General features: G+C 38.7%; 1 protein-coding gene across 10 annotated transcripts in view; it reads left to right on the top strand.

Annotated features, from left to right (window-relative positions):
* LOC134350601 (utrophin-like) overlaps nucleotides 1-23,037 on the top strand; it is a 537,041-nt gene that overhangs the window by 389,075 nt on the left and 124,929 nt on the right. For all 10 annotated transcript variants that reach the window (XM_063056033.1, XM_063056035.1, XM_063056034.1 and 7 more), the window contains 5 exons: nucleotides 10,651-10,797; nucleotides 15,922-16,000; nucleotides 16,264-16,327; nucleotides 18,585-18,646; nucleotides 20,409-20,483. In XM_063056033.1, coding sequence (XP_062912103.1) covers nucleotides 10,651-10,797; nucleotides 15,922-16,000; nucleotides 16,264-16,327; nucleotides 18,585-18,646; nucleotides 20,409-20,483 — 427 coding nt within the window. The remainder of the gene's footprint in view (nucleotides 1-10,650; nucleotides 10,798-15,921; nucleotides 16,001-16,263; nucleotides 16,328-18,584; nucleotides 18,647-20,408; nucleotides 20,484-23,037) is intronic.

Below are 23,037 nucleotides of genomic sequence, written 5' to 3'. Positions count from 1 at the left end.
GCGTGAGGAAATTTGTCCACATCTCCCTACAAATGGTATATACCATCCCGCTCCCTGATGTAAAAATTTCTAAACTTTTTAACCTGATGGTAACCTGCAATGTGGTTGAGCATTTGATCCTTTGTCACCAACTCTTCACGGTTACCCAGATGTGTCCACACTTCCAAGGTACGATTCTGATAGTCGCACAGAATCATGGGCAGTGGCCTCAGTTAAAAATAAATGCACTATTGTTGATCCTCGAACCTTTATTTCTCATCTGAAAATATATGTTCCTGTAACTATACGGATCATAACCACTCGATCTCTCAAACTTTTCACTGTCCCTGAATTGTCAGATCATGTGTTGAACATCAACTGCATGCAGAACAGAATTTATCTCAATTAAACATTGGAGATAGCAAAGCTATCGGCTTCAGTATGCATCACTATCTCCATTCCCCAGTCATTTAACAACCTTCTAAAACTAAATTTGGCTGTTTGTACAGAGGTGTCAGATTTAATGCCAAACTGAACTCAATGGGCCACAAATACACTCCACCAATCAGAATTTTCTCACATTGAACAACTCCACCCAATCTCAGCTCCTCGGATTCTTAAAACCTCATTCACGTCTGCAGTCTCTTGTGTCTTTAATCTACATCTGTCCTTGATTAAATCAGTGCTTTCTTGCATGGCCTTGCACTTTCTACCTTGAATAAGTTTGAGGTAATCATAAACTCTGCTACTCTTTCTTTAACTCTGTGTCCCTTTTGTCCCTGTGCTTGCTGACTTAATTAACACCTATTTCAGCCCACTTCTTGAAATGGCCTTTGAAATCCTATATGTTCTTTAAACGTGAACATACATACACTGTTCAAATTACAATCTCTTGAGCATCTCTGATTTTATTTGTTGTACTAATTATGCCTTCAGTTACATTGTTGTAATATCTGGAATTCTGCAGAACTGTCTTCAGATCTTTAACATTTTTTTCATTTATAATGTTTATTCCAACCTATCTCTTTCAATTTCAAACTAACTGGTAAAATATTATTGGATGCCTTGTTTTTATTAGCAGGCATTTGCCAGGTGGTTTGGGTTATTTTTGATATTAAAGGTGCAATGTAACTTCAAATTGTTATTTCAGACATTATCATAGAAGAATTTTCAGAAGCAAAAGTCTTCCTGTAATTACTGTTTAAAATTTGGAATTCTTTGCTTCCATTTGTTTAACTTATGTCTAATGGTTGGAATAGATTATGAAAACAGTGATAAAGCATGTTGAGAAAAGAAAAAAGGTTGGGATTTATATGTGGGTGTCTTTGAATTTCAGAAATAATGTTGCAGCTGTTGGAAAAAGCAGGTCTTTACATCAAATGAAGGTCAATCTCACTTGAACACTTCACCTTGATCATATCACCACTGATTCTGGTCTGACTCACACCATACTTGCAGAAAACTATTCAGTCCTTGCTTCTGTAAATTTGAAATTGAAACATAGAATCCATGAAACAGTCAGCAAATTCAATTGCCATGGTGGAAAATAGGAGAGAACCAAGTGCCTTTAAATAGTATAGAATTTTCCCATTACATTGACTAGATGCTAATCACTGACTTCAGTTGAGGACTATTATAAAAATTAACAGCATTTGAGACTTGTTAATTTGATGGCTTTCATGAAGAAATGCATTTTCACTGCCATCAGAATTATCAGCACAAGGACAAACATTTTTCACTCCAAGTTCTTGTGTGAGAGTGTGTCCAAAATTGAAGCACAGTTTATTTGCAAACCACATGTTAATCAAAGTTCAAAGTATATTTATTATCAAAGTACATTTGTTATCACATACAATCCTAAGATTCATTTTCTTGTGGGCATACTCAATAAATCCACGATAGAAAAATAACCACAAAAGAGTCAGTGAAAGACTGCACCAACCTGGGCATTCACCCAGTGTGCAAAAGACAACAAACTGTGAAAATACAAAAAGAAAGAAATAATGATAATAAATAAATTAGCAATAAATATCAAGAACATCAGATGAAGAGTCCTTGATAGTGAGTCCATAGGTCATGGGAACATTTCTGTGATGGGGCGAGTGAAATTATTCCCTCTGGTTCAAGAGGCTGATGGTTGAGGAGTAACTTGGTGGTGTTTTGATTTTTTTAAATTTAAAATTGATCAGTTTTGGCATAAATAACTCCTCACCCTCATTGACCACAACCTCAAGATCTCAGCCCCACTGTATGGCATTGTTACCTATCAGCAGCCTTTGTTTTGAATACATCTTGAGCTTTGAGTTTGAATATTGCTTCAATAGCTACTTGTACTCTTGAATATAGAATATCCCAAGGTCCTTCAGAGAGTTATTAGCAGATTTGACAGCAATTTGCATAATCGTGTTATCATTGGTTTCTTCAAAGAGTCAGATTTTAAAGAATGCCTTAAAGGAGGAAAAGAGGTGGAAGGGCAATTAGATATTGGGAGAGATATTTTGGCCATTTGTAGCTGAAGCATAGCAACGAGAGATAAAACAGTTACGTCTGGAGTTGATCAAAGGAGCAGAATTGGAAGAAAACAGAGATAAAGGGTTTGTTTTTTTAAGTGATGTTAATTTCTGAATAAACAGAATACAAGAAATAATATGCTCATTATGTGAAATGGAAACAGTATCAGGTTTTATTCTTTCTGTCTTGTATGGTGTAGAATTTGTTGTTCATATCAGCAGTACACTGCAAAGAAATGACAGGACTATAAATTACAAACCATATAAATAGTGCATTAAAAAAGAATAATGAATACTGCTCAATGGGTCCATAGACCATTCAGAAACCTGATGACAGAGGGGCAAGAAGCTGTTCCTGAATCCTTGAATGTGTATGTTCAGGCTGCTGTACCTCCTCCCTGATGGTAGTGACAAGAAGAGGGCATGTCTAGGGTGGTGAGGATCCTTAATGATGGATGTCACCTTCTTGAATCAGAATCAGCTTTATTGTCACTGACATAAGTCATAAAACTTATTGTTTTGTGGCAGCGGTTCAATGTAGACAAAACAAATTACAGGTTACAATAAAAACAGTGCAAAAGAGGAATAGCGAGGCAGTGTTCATGGATTGTTCTGAGATTGATGGCAGAGGGCGAGAGGCTCTTCCAAAAACCATTGAGTATGAATCTTAAGGCACTTGTACTTCTTCTGTGATGGTAGTAATGAGAAGCAGGCATGTCCCAGATGGTAAGGGTCCTTAACCTCTTGAAGATGTCCTTGATGTTGGAGTGGGTTTTGCCCATGATGAAGATAGCTGAGTCAACAATGGTTTGTTGCAGTTCTATGCGTTGGAGCCTTCATACCAGTCTGAATACTCTCCAAGTTGCTGGAGTCTTTGGTGACATACCAAGTCTCCTCAAACTCCGAATGACGCAGAGCCGTCTTGATGATCGAATCAGCATGATGGGCCAGGGACAGATCCCGAGGAATACTGACAACCAGGAACTTAAAGCTGCGTACCCTTTTCACTGCTGATCCCTCAATGAGGACTGATATGTGTTCTTCTAGCCTTCCCTTCCTGAAGTCCATAATCAGTTGTGTTCCTGTCACGTTGGAGACACAAACACTGTGTCAGATTCCGCTCAGTGCTTCTTTCTGGAATTCACCACACTTTCCCCTTTGATGGACTCAGCTCTGATTGACAACTGGCAGATGTGAAGTTATTTCTTATCATTTTAGAGGTATATAAGATGATGAGAGACATCGAGTGGACGGTCAGAGACTTTTTCCCCAGGGCAGAAATGGATAATATGAAGGAGCATAAATTTAAGGTGAATGGAGGAATATTGAAATCTATTAATTATCGAAAGACCCAGATAGAGTAGATGTGGAAAGGATATTGCCTATTGTGGGTAAGTCTCAGACCAGAGGGCCCAGACTAAGAATAGAAGGACATCATTGGGAACAGATGAGGAAGAATTTCTTTAACTCGAGGGTGGTGAATCTGTGGAATTTATTGCCACAAATATAAATAATTATATTTAAAACAGAGATTGATAGTTTCTTGATTAGTTAGAGTAAAAGGTGATGTGGAGAAGGAGAAGGAAGAATTGGATTTAAAAGGGATAATATATCAGCCATGATGGAATGGCGGATCAGATTTATGTCTTTGGGTTTTATGGAATCTATGTGGGGTATGTCTGAGATAGTTTTTATGATATATGGTGCATGGAGCACACTGCCAGGGTGGTGGTGGAGGCAGATACATTAGGGTCATTTAAAGACACTTAGATAGACACATGAATAGAGGAAAATGGAGGGCGACATGGGAGTGAAAAATGAGAAGATGGATCTAAGAGCTGGTTAAAAGGTCAGCACACATTTGTGGGCCAAAGGGCCTGTACTGTGTTGTGCTCCTATGTCCTTAATTCCTCCATCTTGCTGGTGTTGAGCACGAGATGGATGTTGCAACACCAGTCAACCAGTTGATCCCTATCATTTTTGTGCACTACCTCATTGCCCACTGAGATTTTACCAACAGCAGTGGTTCATCTGTTAAATTATAAATGTCATTGGCCACACAGTCATGAGTGTAGAGAGTAGAGAAGTGGGCTAAGCACCCATGCTTGAGGTGCGCCGGTGTTGATTGTCAGTGAGAAGGAGATTTATCACTGATACAGACTGACTCTCCCAATGAGGAAGTCAAGGATCCAGGTTTTGAAGTTTGGTGATTAATACTGAGTGGTTGATGGTATTGAATGTGAAGCTGTAATCAATAAACTGCAGACCAATGTATGTTTTGCTGTTGTCTTGGTGCTGTAAACAGAGTGGAGAGCCAGTGAGCTTGTGTTCACTGCAAACCTGTGTGGTGGGAATATTTACTTCTGTTTACAGAATATTCAGGGCTCCTTATTAACAATTGAAGAGGGAGATGTAATTTCTGACTGTGCAGTGTTGCTTCAGTATTGCTTTGAAATGTCATCTGAGAATTTTGGTTTGAAGTATGTGAATTGGAATATGAATTTGCTATGTCTTGACTCAGAGGTCAAAGTGCAATCTAATGAGCCACAATTAAATTAAATTGAATTGACTTTATAACTTACATCCTTCATATACATGAGGAGTAAAAATCTTTACATTACTTCTCCATCTAAATGTGCAATTTATAGTAATTTATAATAGTATGTACAACAGGACAGTCAATATAAGATGGAAATACAGTTGTATCAGCATGAATTAATCAGTTTGATGGCCTGGTAGAAGAAGCTGTTCCGGAGCCCGTTGGTCTTGGCTTTTATGCTGCAGTACCATTTCCCGGATGGTAGCAGCTGGAACAGTTTGTGGTTAGGGTGATTTGGGTCCCCAATGATCCTTCAGCTCTTTTTACACATCTGTCTTTGTAAATGTTCTGAATAGTGGGAAGTTCACATCTACAGATGCGCTGGGCTGTCCGCACCACTCTCTGCAGAGTCCTACAATTGAGGGAAGTACAGTTCCTGTACCAGGCAGTGATGCAGCCAGTCAGGATGCTCCCAACTGTGCCCCTGTAGAAAGTTCTTGGGATTTAGGGACCATACCAAACTTCTTCAACCGTCTGAAGTGAAAGAGGTGTTGTGCTTTTTTCACCAGATAGCCAGTATATACAGACTGTATGAGATCCTCGGCAATGTGTATGCTGAGGAACTTAAAGCTGTTCACTCACTCAACCCCAGATCCATTGATGTCAATAGGGGTTAGCCTGTCTCCATTCCTCCTGTAGTCCGCAGCCAGCTCCTTTACTTTTGTGACATTGAGGGAGAGGTTGTTTTCTTGACACCACTGTGTCAGAGAGACAACTTCTTCTCTGTAGGCTGCCTCGTTATTATTTGAGATTAGGCCAATCAATGTAGTGTCGTCAGTAAATTTAATTAGCAGATTGGAGCTGTGGCTGGTGACACAGTCATGGATATACAGGGAGTAAAGGAAGGTCAGAGAGAAAACACTATGAATTATTTCATTTACTGAGGTGATGCAGGTTTTCTGAAACTTCAGTGCTTTATTATCTAATGCTGACCATTTTGTAGGTAAATATGATATTCCATTTATAAAAGGTAATTTATATAAATGTTATATTGCACTGAACATTTTTAAGTCACAGCACTGTATTTTGAACAATTTACAAATGCTCTTTCATGAACAAAAAATCAGTGTTTTTTTCCTGGCTGTTATGTAGGCCCGTGTACTGATAAAATTGCGTTGTGTGAATGAAGTTACCTTATTAAGTTGCACATTATAATTTTACTTGTTGAAAATTCTGTATGTTGTCTTTTTAAGCAGACCTTCTGCACTTCTTAAGCTCCCTCTGTTTTGTTGGGCCAGAATACAGTCTGTTTGATAAGTGATTCTAATCCTTGCATATACTGTATTTTGTCACTGGTGTGAGATTTAATAAGCACTCTGAAGAGGCTTTGTGTTTAAAGGGGAACCTTACATCTCTCAATAATGTACCAGCAAATGCACTGGTGTTTTGTCTTCATATAATTCTGCTACTCATGATAAATTTTCTCAGTAGTTACATTATTTAGCTATGTAATGTTCTGAAAATGCCTTTGTCAAAGACTCAATTTAATTTAAAGGCTAGCATGGTCAAGTATCATACTAAGTACTGAAGCCCAAGGTATTTACAAGTTACTGGTTTCATTAGACAGAAATGTCAAAACAGATATATTTAATCCAGGAATAGCATTGCAGACGCAGCTCTTCAATATTCTGAACAAACTTTAAACCATCTGTCTGGTTGCTCAGGTATCCATTGGAGATTTTTATCTACCACCACTCTGCTCCGTCTAGCAGAATTAGTCCTTACTCTTAATAATTTCTCCTTTTGCTCCTCCCATTTCCTCCAAACTAAAGGTGTAGCTATGGGCACCCGTATGGGTCCTAGCTATGCCTGCCTTTTTGTTGGGTTTGTGGAACAATCTATGTTCCGTGCCTATTCTGGTATCTGTCCCCCACTTTTCCTTCGCTACATCGACGACTGCATTGGCGCTGCTTCCTGCACGCATGCAGAACTTCTTTCTTCCCGGACCTCCTGTCCCATGATCCTCTCGTATCCCCTTCTGCCTATCACCTGTCCAGCTCTCGGCTCCATCCCTCCCCCTCCTGTCTTCTCCTATCATTTTGCATCTCCCCCTCCCCCTCCCACTTTCAAATCCCTTACTCACTCTTCCTTCAGTTAGTCCTGACGAAGGGTCTCGGCCTGAAACGTCGACTGCGCCTCTTCCTATAGATGCTGCCTGGCCTGCTGCGTTCACCAGCAACTTTTATGTGTGTTGCGGAGATTTTTATTGCTCTTTTTTGTCAAGAACTGTCCTTCTATTCATCAGCGTTGAGGATCACTTGCTCTGAATTTCATTGTTTGGACTGTATCTCCTTGGACCTGGTCCTACAGTTCCAGGAGATGGGCAGTGAGACTGGGCTCTGGGTTTTGATACTGTACTCCAGAGTGCCCTGGTGGGCTTCACTGAAGGCAAGGTTGGAAATGGAGCTTTGCCTTCTTTGAACTTTGTAACAATTTTAAAATTCAGACACATTTAAAACTATTAAAAATGATATGTACAAAGTTGATTAAAATGCTTAGAAATTATTAAAACAATTGCATTAAAGTTAAGATGATTAACAAAATAATTAAAAAATAAAATGCTGTAAGTACTGAGCAAGTTATGTTAGTGGCCCCAAATGGATTTCGACAAACGATTGATTTCATTAGTCAGAAATGTCTAAACAGATCTATTCTAGAAATAGCATTGCAGAAGCTACTCTTTAATATTATGCACAAATGTAAAACATCTGGCTGTGGACTTCGAAGACAGATATATTACTCCTCCTTAATTATAGAAACTTCCAACAAATTATTGTATTTTACTCCTACATTCACGAAGTTTCAATTAAGCAAATGGTTGTAATGTTGAGCATTATTTAGAGATTGCTGTACGTGACTTGAATTGGACTGGGGATTTGGCTTGTGCTGCAATATTAAGAGGAGAGCATTAACCCATAAAATGTACTTTCATCAGTCCATCTTATTTGAAGCGATGCTACGAACTGCAGCAACTGGATAGGGACATGGTATATGGAATGTCTCAGTTCCGTAGCCAGCCCTTAATACTTTGATATGTGCAGGAAACTTACAGCAGTACAGCATTTGCTTTGCTGTGACAAATTCTGCCAACGCATCAGCACCTGCCTCAATTAACTGATCTGTTTCACTCATGCCTGTCTCCCCTTCATGTTCACCCATGTGCAGACTATCTTCTCTCAATCCCCTCTTTGAGTTGTGTACAGATGGTCTCAGTTGTTTGTCTTGGTCACCGGATTAATCTTTAAAAAATGCCAGTTGTCATACTCCTGACGAGGGTCATTACTCTCTCTCACCTCACTTGGCATTTTGAGCTTGTTTAGTCTTAAATGTAAATTATGTAGCTCAAAGAAAGCCTTTGTCAGACACCTGTTATGCCTTGCAAGAAAGTATTCTCAAATTTAGTCAAACAGCAACCTCAATGTGAGATGCTGACAGATGTTTATACTTTATTCTGTTTTGTCCAGCTCATTCCATGAATTATTTAGAAAATGAGATTAACAGTGGCTTTTTCAGATTTCAGGCTTTTGTTCGAATTGCATTTGAGCATAGCACAGACCAAACTGATGTATGCTCTGTGTCCAGTATGAAAGTGCACTACACCGTGACCTGATGTGCAATTTCACTGATGTAATAAAACGTTCCACAGCCCACCAACATTTTATTACATGTTTATGTTTCAGTGGATTGAATTTATGGTGGATTTTCCCAAAGGTCATTTGTGTCTATAAATGACCCAAGAATTTTAAATCCGCCAACTTGTCTACCATGACTACCACAGTGATCTTTTGGCACTTATTTTATGACAGGCGACATTTTCTAAATGATCAAATAAACTATAAAATTGAATCCTGGATTCTCTCGGCAACTAGATAACTAGAAAAGTTATTAACACAATGTCAAAAGCTAAAGATCAGCACACAACTGTGTTTGTATGTGTTACCTGTTGCTTTCCCCCTCCTGTTGAAAATCCTTTAGGAAACATTGATTTGCCATTTCTAACTTGTTTAAAACGAGACTGCATCTAATTTGACTTATTATTATTATGTGCCTGTATCGCAATACAACACCATGATCTGGGAGAAGCCAGAAGATCCCATCCGTAAGTATTATTTTCAAGTGACCTTAAAATTGAGGATAATTCCTTGCTCCTTTAAAGCCAGTGCCATCATCTGGCTTGCAAAATAGGCTTGCTGGTTCAAATGTTTTTGAAGTAGAGCCAAGGAGAGTTGCCTCAGTGACCAAAAGTTGACATTTGAGAAACCTACATATCCTCCTTCAGTTATTATTCTTTCTCAGGCAAAAATCACAATTTAGTCATTTGTTTTTCAGGGAGTGATTTCTAACGAGTTGGATTGTACTAGGTAGCGAAACAGCTCCCCACAGAACTCAGACTTGTTAGATGGGTAGTGTTTTGGGCAAAGCTCCTTATTCTCAACATCATTGATCAGGGCACATTCCACAGCACAGATCACTCTACCAATCTGAAATCAATAGCCAGTTTGTCAAAAAAGCTCTGAAGCTTGGGCAGCACCTGCGTGAGCCGTAAAGTGGAGCCTTACATTGGACATATTCATCTCAGTGGTACTGGGTTGCAGAGATGCAAGGGGAAAATGCTAAAACTTTGCATCACTTTTCGTCGTGATTCATCTGTGTTCATGATGCAGTGTCAATACACTTGTGCTTTATGGTAAACTATGGTGCTCAGTAAGTGTTCAATACGTTGTTCCCAACTGATCATATTTTAAATCCATGTGTTGAGCTTTAATCACCTCCTTCTTCCCAGATTAAGGTGTATTCATGATCACAGTTAATTATGGAAGAATTAAGTAAATTCCAAGAGTTGTCACCAAGGTCAAATAGTTCACAATACTTCAAAGTATTGTTAATAATCAAATACCACATGGTGCTCATTTGAACAGATAATATTGGTCTTTTTGCTGAGAAATGATAATTTTTCCACAAACTTTTATTTTATGCTGCAAACCAGTCCCCTTATCAGGTAGCCTGAACATGGCAAGGGGAAAAACTCGGAAGTTTATCAAAAATAGGATCAATGTAATTGTTAAATCTTTGGCCAACTGAACTAGACCAATGTTGGCTAAGTACAATATGCTTCCAGGGAAGAGTACGTACGTTCTCAGTTAAATGTAACCCAAAAAAAATGGATTTTGAATTTCCAGGAGTTTGAATTAACAGTTTTTAAAATGAAGTGATCAGTCTCTTTTGCATATTGAATGAAAGTGATCAGAAACTGAAATTCAAAATTGCACAGCCATGAGCTCCATTGACTCTGGTTCCTTTTTGCCTCCCAGTTTGTGTATTGATTTCCTTCAAGGATCTGCATAATTATTATTGAAATGAAAATGTGTAATGAAGCAAAAAATAAAAATATCTTGGAGTTGATATTCATTAAATATTACATCAACATTGTGATGTTCCAGATGACTCGCATCACTTGATTTTAGTACTGTGTGGTTCATTCTGAAATCGAGATAACAAAACAATTTTTTTTGGTAAGTTTTAAGAAAATTCTGTATTTTTTTCTTTCATCATCCCTATTAGGCTTTTAAAGAGGAAATTGTTCCAATGAAACAAGAAGTCAAAATATTAAATGACCTGGCTGGTCAGTTATCTCCTCTTGATGTCACTTTGTCTCCCAAGACTTCTCATCAGCTTGATGACCTAAATATGCGGTGGAAACTGATAAAGGTAAGAGTGAAAAAGAAAATAATTTACAAAATTAAGCTGCATACTTGTGTATACAAAGAAGCAAAGGCTGCACTACTCCACAATCTAAAGCAAATCATTTCTTTCCAAACCTGGGAAGAAATCAAAGTGTTGCTTCATAGAAGAAGATATTTAATTTAGTTCCTTTGCACTATGAGCAATTCAGTTTTTGTTATCATACTTTACATGAATCACAGTTAATGTCTGCTGCTGATTTGCAGTTTTGCATCGTGTAGTTAAACGCTGTTACAGAGCCATAGCTTCATTATGTTAGAAATGACTACAGAAACAAAATTGCTGAAATGTGTATTCAGTCAAACAAATAGGTTTAGAGTGAAGTAGTATTGAGCTGGAATATTAATGGCTGCACTTTGCACATCTGTCAGAAAGGATTTGGAGGTCGGCTGCTAGGATCTCTTCAGTATTGAAGAGTTTTCTCTGATAATTTATATCCTTGGCAGAGACATGCTGCAAAGAAATACCAAAGTTATCTTAATTGATTTATAGAAAGGAAAAAATATGCTAGTTATGCAGTGAGTTTCTTTCAGCAGTGCCACATTTGGAATTTTTCTTCAAACTTAATCCAAGCAGAGTTTGGAAAAAATAATTTCAGGTTTATGCAACTGGTTTGTCCAGTCTGGTATCTGACACAGACATGACTCCCAATGTTCTCTTTCCCCATACAGATAAATTAAGTAACTAATTTACTACTTGATCTCTGTTTGGATCTTTTGGTTGGAAACCGTTCATGTGCAGGTATTGGGCATCTCCATGTTAAGTAGGCCTTGCATATACTTGGTCAAGCCCCGAAAAATCTTTATGCATTTCACTGAGATCTCTCCTTTTCTAAACTGAAAAATGGAGAGGATTAGACTACTTAATCTCTCCTCTTGAGGAAAACAGGATTCCAGGAATCAAGTTGGTGAAAACATCATTTTATCATTCCTTAATCAGGGATTTCAGATCTGTATTGAAAATTCCAGCTGTAGTCTCTACTCTTGTTCTTAAATCTCATTGCCTTAAAGATTAATATGCTGTTCCTAATTTATTGCTGAAAATGCACATGAAAATTTAGATACACTATGACTTAATGACTTGGCATCTTTGTATAAAATTCTCTCGTATTAGGATTTGTAAAAGCCCTTAACCACAAGGTTATTTATTGACTCTCCTTCATCGTATTTTAGTAGATCAAGTCTACACTCCATGAATTTTTCCTCGGTGCTGTTAATTATTATAAGGTTGCAGCAATTCCCCATAGTGATGGTGGTACCTTATGATCAACGACTTCCAATTTTTTTTCTTGTACCATATCCAATGTTGTTTGGGGCCTGTATCCCTCTCATCCATATTGTTTACCCAGTGCTGTTTCTCAGCTCCAGCCAAGCTGATTCATCATCTTCATTTGCCAAGCTCTGATTCATCCTCGAACATTAGGGTGGCTGTGCAACATTTCCACTTTATCTTTGTCTCTGAAAGTATTGTAGAGTATTTAATTCTCAACCTTGGTCATGAAGCCACCATGTTTATAAAAAGGCTATTATACCCATTTATACCCAGTTCATACCCATTTGTTTTTATTTGTGCCATTAAAGCATCCATTTTGTTGCATGGATTCAGACAAAGAAACTTTGAAGTTGCCTTTATCATTTTCCCCTGCTGAGAGTCTAGTTGTATCTATGTTGTTTGCACCATTTCTTCAAGTACATTCTAGCTATCATTATTTACTTTGCTACCATTGTCTTTCATGTGTTATGCAGTATTTCCCATTACCAAAATCCTCCCACCCTGCATATTCAGTTCAAAGCATATAAACAGTATGGTTATTTAATATGCTAGAATTCAATGTGTTAATGAAAGTTCATTGCATTAAACTATCAGCAATCAATTACAAATGGAAATTCTGCCTCAGCTTCACTATCGGTGTGGCTGTACAGTTGAATGCTTAATTGGCACAGCCTGACAAGTAAAATTGCAACTTTCTGATGTCCCTCTTAATCTGTGCTGCAGTAGTGTTCGCATGCAGAAGCTACTGAGTGAATTCCAGGAATTTAACGTGTCCTACTCTATCGTGTGGGTCAAGTAAAAGGTGTTGTAGGAATGGCCATTATCTGTGCTCCTGATGGTGTCATTCATAATCTGAGACCAAATTTAGATTAGTCAGTGAAACTCAGTAATGTAATTGTAAGCAAATAGAATCAAAACTGGACTGTGAGGTAAATATGTTTGCTTGTCTTGCTCATTATTGAAAATGCAAATATGAGCAATTACATCACGCGTTTATAAGATATAGGTGAGAAAATAACTGCAAAGTCAATTGTTGGAGTCACTCAAGCAAAAGTAGCTAAAATAAAATTGGTCAATATAGCATATTAAGCTACATAATAAATTTAATTATAGCTGATCCCTCATTATGAAATTTGCCTTTGTAGAATTCATAAATGACTGCCCAAAAATTGATAAATGGAATCAAATTTATTCTTTTGGCTAAAAAGTGAGCATTTTCTTGGAACCTAGCCCCTCCCCTGTAAGCAGAGGTTGCCTATATTTAATAGAATGAGAGTAGTTATATATTTGTGATAAGTTTCTTTTGTAGCATAAGCCAGTGACAAAGATGCACTTATGATTTTAAAATAATTGTCAGCTTCACTCTTGTTTGAAGACCAGAAGTTTGTTTCCTGGGGTAAGCGTGTCAATAAACATCATGCACACACCACAGTCTGTAACTTCACGATCTGCATACCCACCCCCACCCCAACCAGTGTACCAGCCTAATCAGCTGTGCAGATAGACAAATATGGGGCAGCGTCAAGTCCACTAAAAGCTCATGGCCCAATTTGGAGAGGGTACATCACAGGACTATCTGTAGGCTAAACAGTAAAAACAGCGTGTATTAGATGGAGTTAGGTGATCCCGTAAACAATGATCAGATGAGTGTAGCCACAACATTTCACAATCAGTTATTGCACAAATTATGGAGAGGAGGAGGGTCAAAGAATGTCATTCTCCTTAAGGACGACGGGGCTCGGCGTGTGAGTGCCAAAGTTAAGTCAGCTTGATAAACTTGCTATTAGTGGCTTTAATGGTTATCATCATATTAGGGAGAATAATGGACACAGTTATTGGTGGTTTATGTCTTAGGATGTCACTGCAGGAATTCCTGATGGCGACTGGCCCAGCTGTCTGTTTTTGCTTTGTTGTTGTCTTTCCATCATTCAATCAGAAACATAACTGTTAGTTGGAGACTGCAGAAAAAAGGGCTTTTGCTGTGTTTTTTTTATCCCCTTCGTCATTAATTGGATAATCGGGCTATTTCATGTAGATTTCAAAAAGACTTTGTTGCTATGCAAATCCAAACCAATCCCCATTATCTTGAAATTCATGACACGTTTTCTGGATGTTATTTCCCTGTGTTAATGTGTTCAGTTTGCAGAGTGTTCTCGTTTTAATCTTTGTTTCGGTGTTGTGATGGCAAATGCAGCCTCTCCAAGGACTTAACGAACTGCAGCATAATGTCAACTTGATGCCCTGACTGCCAGCATGCTATACGTGTCCTTCACCAACTTATCTACTTGCAGAGCCACTTTCTGCAAACTATGCACTTGTATTCTCAAGTCCCTTTGTCCTACCACACTTGTGAGTACCCTGTCATCCACTGTATAAGTCCTATGGCGGTTTGACTGTCCGAAATACAAAAAATAACACTCATCTAAGTTGAAATCCATTTGCCCTTCTTCAGCCCGTCTCCCTAACTGGTCAAGAACTCTTTGTAATTTATTGTAACTTGTTTCACTATCAGTAAGACCTCCTAATTTAGTATTATCTGCAAACGTGCTAATCATACCCTGTATGTCAAAGTAATTTACATAAATAATGAATTCCAGGAGTCCCAACACTGATACCTCTCATCAGAGAATCAACTTTCAACCATCTCCTTTGTAAAATTAAAACTTTTAAAGCATTCTTTTACTCTCCACCCACACTTCTGTGAAGTCTTTAACTACATTTTTCTTTCATGCCCTATTAAGTGCCTGGAGCATAATTTTTACTCTGCCCCTAGCACAATACTCAGCTGAACCAGACCCAGGCTTGTTTGGTGTCCTTGAATTTCAGTGAAATTGCTTATTTATATTCCCACTCTCCTCCATCGTAGCAAAACACTAGCTTACACCTTGATTAACAGAAGAATTGTGTTTTCCTTGCTGATCCGCAATCATCAACTCTGCATTTACAGTCTTTGCTAACCTGCAACTAGTAACTTAACCTCTCTTCTCTTTTAAGTCCCCTACAAATTTCACAACATATGCTGGTGATATTAAATCTGATTCTGCTATAAAATTTTACCTTTGTGAAGTGTTACTGATCACTTGGGTGATGGCTTCTTCCTTTTCAGGTTTCTCATTCTTGTCTTCAAAACACTTGATCTGGAAAAATTTCTGCTGCCAATCCCTGAGTGCAGCTTGTTTCCTCCTCTGACTTTACATTACTGCTCTTTCACTACTGAGGGGTCAACTCTCACAACTCTCCCTTTGGAACACTAGTTGTATGTTTACTGAGTGACCTCCCTTTCTGTCTTTAAAATCGTGTTAAATTCATCCTATCTACTCCCATTCTCATAAATATGAACTTTTTTTTTGCCTACGTTTTGCCCACTTGCTGTGTTTGTTCTGATGTTGTTCTTTTTTCTGTGCAATGAGGAAAGAGAAATAATTTTGTTCTCTGGGGAACTTGCAAAAGCTCCAGGCTAGCTTTTCCCACTATCTGAGAGTTCCCAGTTCCTAAAGCAATGGAGTGAAAATTGTTGCCTAATTTGGGGGGGGGGGGGAGGAAGGGAAGAAAAACTTGACAAGCAAGTGGCTATTTGTTCTGCAGGTTATTGCATTCATCTGCACAGATAGAATCTTGAATATGTTTCACAGTTCAAACCTGGACATGGCTGCGTGATTCCTAAAAGATGTATGGTCAACATGAATTGCAAATTAAATGGCAAGGTTGAATTTGATCAGAGTCTAGATTTGGGGGAGGACTTTGCTTTCTCTATTGAGAAAATCGGTGTGATAAATCTTTTGTCAGTGTGAGTCTCAGTGGCTCTGTTTATCATTCCAGGTTGCTGTTGAGGATCGAATCAAGCAGTTGCAAGAAGCATACCGGGACTTTGGTCCATCATCACAACATTTCCTCTCCAGTAAGTCAGATGTATAGAAACCTAATATGTTTTAAATATAATAATGCTGCAGGTAGACCGTATTCAGAGCTTTAATGCACTTATTTGAAAAGCCATGGAAGACATTTACTGCGCATTTGCATAATGAACTGTATGCGTTGTCACCAAAAAATGGGGTTTAATGTTTTTCAAAGCTTTATGTTTAATGGATTGTGAGCTATGCAAGTGCATTTCACATATTTTTGTCACAGTTGAGTTCTAATCCATTCTTTTTATTTCTCTAGCATCTGTTCAGTTACCATGGCAGAGAGCTGTATCACACAACAATAAAGTGCCATACTACATCAAGTAAGTTTTCTCTGTGTTATAATCAACTGCCTCAATGGATGGCTGGGATTTTCACATGGTATGGGTAGGAGTGATTGCCGTAGGTAGGAGTTGCAAGTGAAGTTCATGGGTGGGGAGACAGGTAAGTGAAATTGAAATATTATGACATCAACAATTGCAGGATAAATTTTTTTTTTGTCTGCTGAATATTCACTGCCCACATTTTCACAGGGAAGAACCAGGCATGCAAATTTGCAGTACTGTTTTCTGCCTTCTGGATTGCTCAGTTCCAATATCTTATACCTCAGCTTCACTGGCTGCCCCTGCCACCTTGCTGCCCCTAAAACCTTTGTGGTTAGACTTGTAATAAAGTTTTAAAGAAAAAGAGTTGTTTTGATATGGCATGCCAAATAATCCAGATAATATTTACTCTGGATTCATCAGGATCTTGTACATAGCAACGTGTGGCCATTCAACCTATTGTATTTCATTTTTGTAAAATTCGCGGTTATTGTCACATGTACAAGTACATGTATGCACACGTGCAATGAAAGATTTATTTGCAGTAGTGTCACAAGATTAGAGACATAAAATGATCAAGAAAATCATATATCAAACATTTATGCAAAATGATACAAAAAATAACATAATTAGAATAAAAAGTGTTGAAGTGAGGTGTGATTAAAGTGGTCATCATGTTGCTATACTGAGATAGTATTAGGGTTGTGCAGGTCATTGGAAGAAAGAATGGCTGAAGGGAAGCAGCTGTCCTTGAACCTAGTGCTGTGGGACTTCAGGTTTCTGCATCTCCTACCTAGTGGTAGCTGTGAAAAAATGACATGGTCCGAAGGCTGGGGATCTTTGTTGATAGATGTTGCCTTTTGGAGACAGCGCCACATTAGATACTGCCAGTGGTGTCTTGGGCAAAGTCCACTACTCTCTGCAGCACTCTGCATTACTGTGAATTCCAATTTTCACTAGTCCTTCTCAAGCAGATATTGTCAATCCCTTTCACATGGGCATTAGGCCTCAAATAACGCTCCCTAGACCTCTAACACTGCCATTTCACTGAGGCTATGTCCACACTAGACCAGATAATTTTAAAAACGCCGGTTTCACTTAAAAACAATAGGTGTCCACACCAAGCGTTTTTGAAAATAGATGTGTCAGCCATAGCTGGCATAAAGGTGAGGGGACAGGTGGGAAGGGTATTTGACCACGTAGCTCAGCAAATTTAGGAATGCTCCAGGAATCAGTGATGTCCAGAGACAATGAGATGTAACACTTCTAACTCCAGTGAGTTCCATTGATCAACACTACAGCTCAGAATTGCAGAAGTCTGGATGCATGGGCCTCATGCTGCAGCTGGCAAGGGTTTTCCTGCAAAGTTGCTGGCTCGTCAACAGCGTGTTCCAGCCCTTTATTGCAGATTGGGAGATGAATACAAAAGTTTCTCAATGATCCTCATATGCCAGAAGTATGTATTGGAACATAAATTATTTGGACCAATGTAAGTGCAAAACTCTGTATATGGGATGTGGTTGCATAGGATTGGCCCATCCATTGTCATTCTTGAGCAGGTGGTTGTGTGCTGCTTTCCTGAACTATTGAAGTTCTCATGTTATGGGTGTATCCACAATGCTGTTTACAATTTTGACCTGGGAATGGTGAAGAACAACAACATATTCTATTTTAGTGGCTTGCAGGGCATCTTCCAGGTGGTCATGTTCCTGAGCTTTTGATGCATATGTTCTTCTAGCTGGGAGAGGTCGTGGATTTGGAACATCCTGTGTAAGGAGCCCTTTCCAGCCATTACTTATGTCTCGTTATTGATGTATAGGATATACATTGGTAAATGTGCCCAATTGTTTGTTCAGAAAAAAAATTACAAAATAATAATGATACATACTTAGTCTTGAGCAAATACAGATAGCTGCAGTTCGACAATAATTTGTAGAAAATGCAGGTCATTGTTAAGTACATCGTCAAATTTTTAGCTGCATTTTGAATCAAGGTAATCATTAATAACATCAGTACTTTTGGTGTGCAGTGACGAGATCCATCATTGTCTCTAAGTTGTCAGATGGCTTCAAATTATGCCTGCGCAGAATTTCCTCCAATTGAACAGCAAGAAGATGGTGAACAAAAAGGCTTATAGATCTCATTCTTACAATTCAAGTTTAATTATGTTATTTGGATTATAAAAAAAAAGAACTATGCAAGAAATTTTGTGGAGCTTGCTTTGGATTTGGAGTTGATCTCTGTATTTTCTTTCTAGCCACCAGACTCAGAGTACCTGTTGGGATCACCCAAAAATGACAGAACTCTTCCTTTCCTTAGGTAGGTGGACCCTCTGTAAATATTCTTCAGTTATTCATGAAGTTTAGGACAGTGAGGAATGTGGCCAAAGAATACAGATCAGTTGGAAATATGGGTGGAGAATTACAGATGGAGTTTAATATGAAGTGTGAAGTTTTCTCTTTTGAAAGGTCAAATGTAAGAGGAAAGTGTGCAGTAAATTGCAAGACTCACAGTCTTTGATATACAGAGGGATCTTAGGAAGCATGTCCATGGTTCTCTGAAAGTGGCAATGTGAAAAGGGTGGTGAAGATGTACGGCATACCTTATCCTTTGGAGCACTGAGTATATAAGTTGATAAGTCATGTTGCAGCTGCGTAAAACTTTGGTCAGGCCACCTCTGTGTGCATTTCAGGTCACTACAAGACTGGAAGGATGGAGGAGAAATTCACCACGATGTTCCTTGGATTATAGAGTGCTAGCTGTAAGAAGTTGGAAAAATTCAGAGAAGTTGAAATCTCTGGATCATCATCAGCTAAGGGGCACCAATAAAATATAAAAAATAATGTGAGGCAAAGATTGTTTTCCTGGATGAAAATATCAAATACTGGAGAGCATTGACTTTAGTTGGGAAGGGAAAAGCTTAAAGATTTACAAAGGAAGTTATGTTTTCAACTCAGTCTGCAGTGGTTGCCTGGAATGCACTGCCAACGGAGGTGGCGGAGCAGATACAATGGCAACATTTAAGAGGCACTTAGACAGGTAGGTGAACCCTGCAGGGATGGTGGCTGTCGACCACGTGCAGGCAGATGGGATCAGTTTGAAATCGGCATCGTTGTCAGTGCAGGCATGGTATGCTGTTTGTGTACTGTAACAAATTGTGACAGAATGAGTAGCAAAAAGAAACATCAGGTTGGAGCGTTTGCATTTTACATCTATTTAAAATGTAGGCTTGTGCACGAAGCAATATTTTGAAGCAACTAAAAAAAGGGCTACAAGAATGGCATAATTATTAGTGGATTCTGACTGTAGATTTGAAGATCAGTGCTCATGATGTATTGAAATAGACATTCATAATGAGTTGCCCCTTAAGTTCCAACTTGCACAAGGTGGTGAAAGGAATGCATAAGATATGTTAGCATCTCTCCAGGAGCTTGAAAATAGCTGCTTAAATTTCAGGCTTTTTGGTTAGTTGATCAGTTCCTACAGCCTCCATAGCCCAAAGCCATTCCTTTCTTTGCTGTTTTTTTTTGCCTCTAAAGATGTTCATTTAAACTTGTATTTTTGATCTGTCTAGTTATTTTGAAGTTTATAATTATACTGCATATTGTGATAACTTGCTACTTAAAAGTTCTGCACAAATACAGGTTCTTTTTAAAAAAATCATTGATAAAGAAATTGCAGTCCTGGGCCTTAGATTTACCTCCTTTTCCCTGTCTGCTGCCCTGACCCCAAACCTCCCCTCCCCATCCCTAAGCTCCTCTTTTGTTTGTCTCCTGTTTCTCTGTGGTAGCTGCTACCCATAATCTTTTCCATGGTTTTGCTATCTTCCCCCACCCCTACCCATTTTCCATTCACCAACAAACCATATAAAGTGAATGATGCAATTTATTATCCCTTCTGTTTATAAAATCCATCTCATGCTGTGAATCTTAAAGATTAAGAATGGAGCTACTTTCATTTTCTTTCACTTGCTTTGTATTCTTCAGCATCTCGTTTCGTTTCTTAAGTCAGTTGTGTGTTTTATTGAAGTGATTTGCTTGTCCTTAAGCACTCTTAACAGTAGCAATATTTTCTGATGCAGGTGATTTGAACAATGTGCGGTTTTCTGCTTACCGAACTGCTATGAAGATCCGCCGACTGCAGAAAGCACTCTGTTGTGAGTTGCCTTCATATTCTCCTGTCCTGTAATCTCCAGCTTTATTTGAGGATTCTTTGCATGCATTTTTACCTGTTTAACTTGTTGGAATTGGTCAGAATTTTCGGCAACAGGGCAATTAGCTGGAGTTATTTTGCATTTTCGGTTCAAATTTTGTCCAATTGAATGTGCGTTGGTAGCAGTACAAGAGAAATATTACAGAAGGACTCGAGTGGACAGGGTAACTAAAAGACTGTTTTTTATAAATTGTTGAGCTTAATGGAAATGAATATCACCTCAGAATACATGAATTAAAAAATGAGCTTTAAATCAAGTACAAAGAGCAAAATAAGGGTAAGTAAAGCAAGTTTGAATTGGATGAAATGACAATAGGAAGAGAGCTCAATTGGCAGCTATTAACACTTCTCAGTATAAAGCTGTGTTCTTGCGTTGGCAAGACCTAACTTAAAGAGGTATATTTTACTGGGAAAATGCAAAAAAAAAATTTTAAAGCATGGCAGTAGTTAGGTTCAAGATGCCATTTTCTTGAAAATGAGCATGAAGCAATTCAGTCAACAAGTTGTGATTATTCACATTCAACCACGTGCCTGCCCCTTGTCCGAGGTACTTCAGCAGTGCTTTGTGGTCAAGGATGAATTCATTGTGTCACTTAAGCATAATGCTGAAAAATGGCATTAATTTTTTATTCTTTTTACAGGGATTGGGGTAGTCATGGAAGGTTTTGAAAATGAGGATAAAACTTTTGAAACTTGAGTTGTTGCTCGCTAACAATCAGTGCAATCAACCATCAGAGGACTAAGTTGAGCACAGTACTTTCTTGGGTGCAATGGCGGCGCCAGAGATTTTTTCTTGCTGGTGCTACAGTGGGACTGAATTATTCAGTGACGGTGCTGAGGGTAATATGTATGGTAATATGTATTCGCAAGGCCAGACGCATGGCGTACAAAAGTCAATTTCAAGCATTATGTGCCTACTATAAATGCCTCTGTTGATTCACAAGCAACAGCAATTGATAGTTCCAATATAGAAGTGAACTGTGACAGTGTCAACAGCATCGGAGACAACCCCCGCTACACAGAGCATAAACAAACAAACCAACAGAGCATCCGAACCACAGTGCACAACATGAATCACACACCAATTCAACGTCAAATGCGTGCTTTTCAACTGAAAAACACAACACTAACCCACAATGCCCACTGCCATTCGCATTACATAGACAGACAATGCCAAAAGATACACTGTTATTAAAGTCAAATAAGGCAAACAACAGATGCAAGGCTTTACCAGGAGTTGGGCAAATCGTACTCTGACCATGCAATACCTCAATTAATTTGGCTACTGAACTTAAAACAAAAATCAACAGAATCACCACTTGGAAGTCTAAGCAAAACCAGGAGGCTTAATAGCAGTAAAGGTAATATTTTGGGATTTGCAGGAAACAAGTACTACGGGGTATCCAGCACAAAATAATAATAATAGTAATAATAATCAGCATTAGTCTTGGATCAAATTTTTCAAAAAATCAACTGCACTCACCATTGATGTTTTCAGAGAAGCACAATCGGTCTGTTGTTGTGATTGATGGTGAAAGCATCAATGATTTTCTGGATGTCAAGTACTTTGGTCCTCCAGCTGTTTATGGCCAACGGGCAAGTTGCTGTTCCAAGCATCGCCACTGCTATTCCTTAGGTAGTTTTTGAGGTGTCTGAGGCAAGAGAAACTCCATTTGCATGAAGCAGTGTCACAGATAGAGTCAGTGATATGCAGATTAGTTTGTATAAATCTATAAATGCATCGCGGTAGGATTTCATTAGAGCTAGAAATTCCACCGTGTCATTCACTACTCAACCACTGTTCTCATATACTCACAATTTTCTTGAACAATCTTTGCATGTCCTTTGTCAAGCATATTTCCCAATCTTTAACCATCTTGTTTTCTCAATCTGAATTCGGCCCATGCCTCCATAGCAAACTTATGAGCTGCACTTACATGGTGGGTTTTGAAAGCTGTTGTAGCTTTCCGCCAGTTGTGGTAACTGGTGTCAGTGAAGGTAGACTCAGAATGGAACCCATGTCCTCAACACAGGAAATGCCTGCATGCGAAGCAGAACATAGTATCTTTCGTGATCGAATATTCCAGTCAGTCAAACCAGCCACGAATAAAACTCCTTTGCTGATTGCCAAACTGTTGCGAAGGGTACTTTTTCAATGCTGGCCGACGGGGTCCTTCCTCAGGCTGCTGGCTAACTTCGCTAACAGTATTCCCACTAGCACTAAGAGCAGCTTCATCCACGTTCTCTTCCGAATCCCACTCCATTTCTTGTTCCTGTACTTCGCCCTCACACTCCTTCGTGAACTGCTGTCGTCCTCATCCCCACTTACTTCTTTCTGCATGTCACTTTCAATTAAGGCAGGCTCAGACTGAGACACCACTGATTCCTCACTAAAAATCGATTCATTTTTCATGCCGACCAAAACAATGCACGTGCCAGGCCCATGCTAGTTTGAAAAAGCACAATGTGTGTGTGTGTGGCATCCGTTAGTCTCACAA

The sequence above is a fragment of the Mobula hypostoma genome, chromosome 8 (genome assembly GCF_963921235.1).
Source record: "Mobula hypostoma chromosome 8, sMobHyp1.1, whole genome shotgun sequence".
NCBI lineage: Eukaryota > Metazoa > Chordata > Chondrichthyes > Myliobatiformes > Myliobatidae > Mobula > Mobula hypostoma.
The sequence above is the reverse complement of the archived record's forward strand: the minus strand, read 5'-3'. Positions and strand labels throughout refer to the sequence as shown.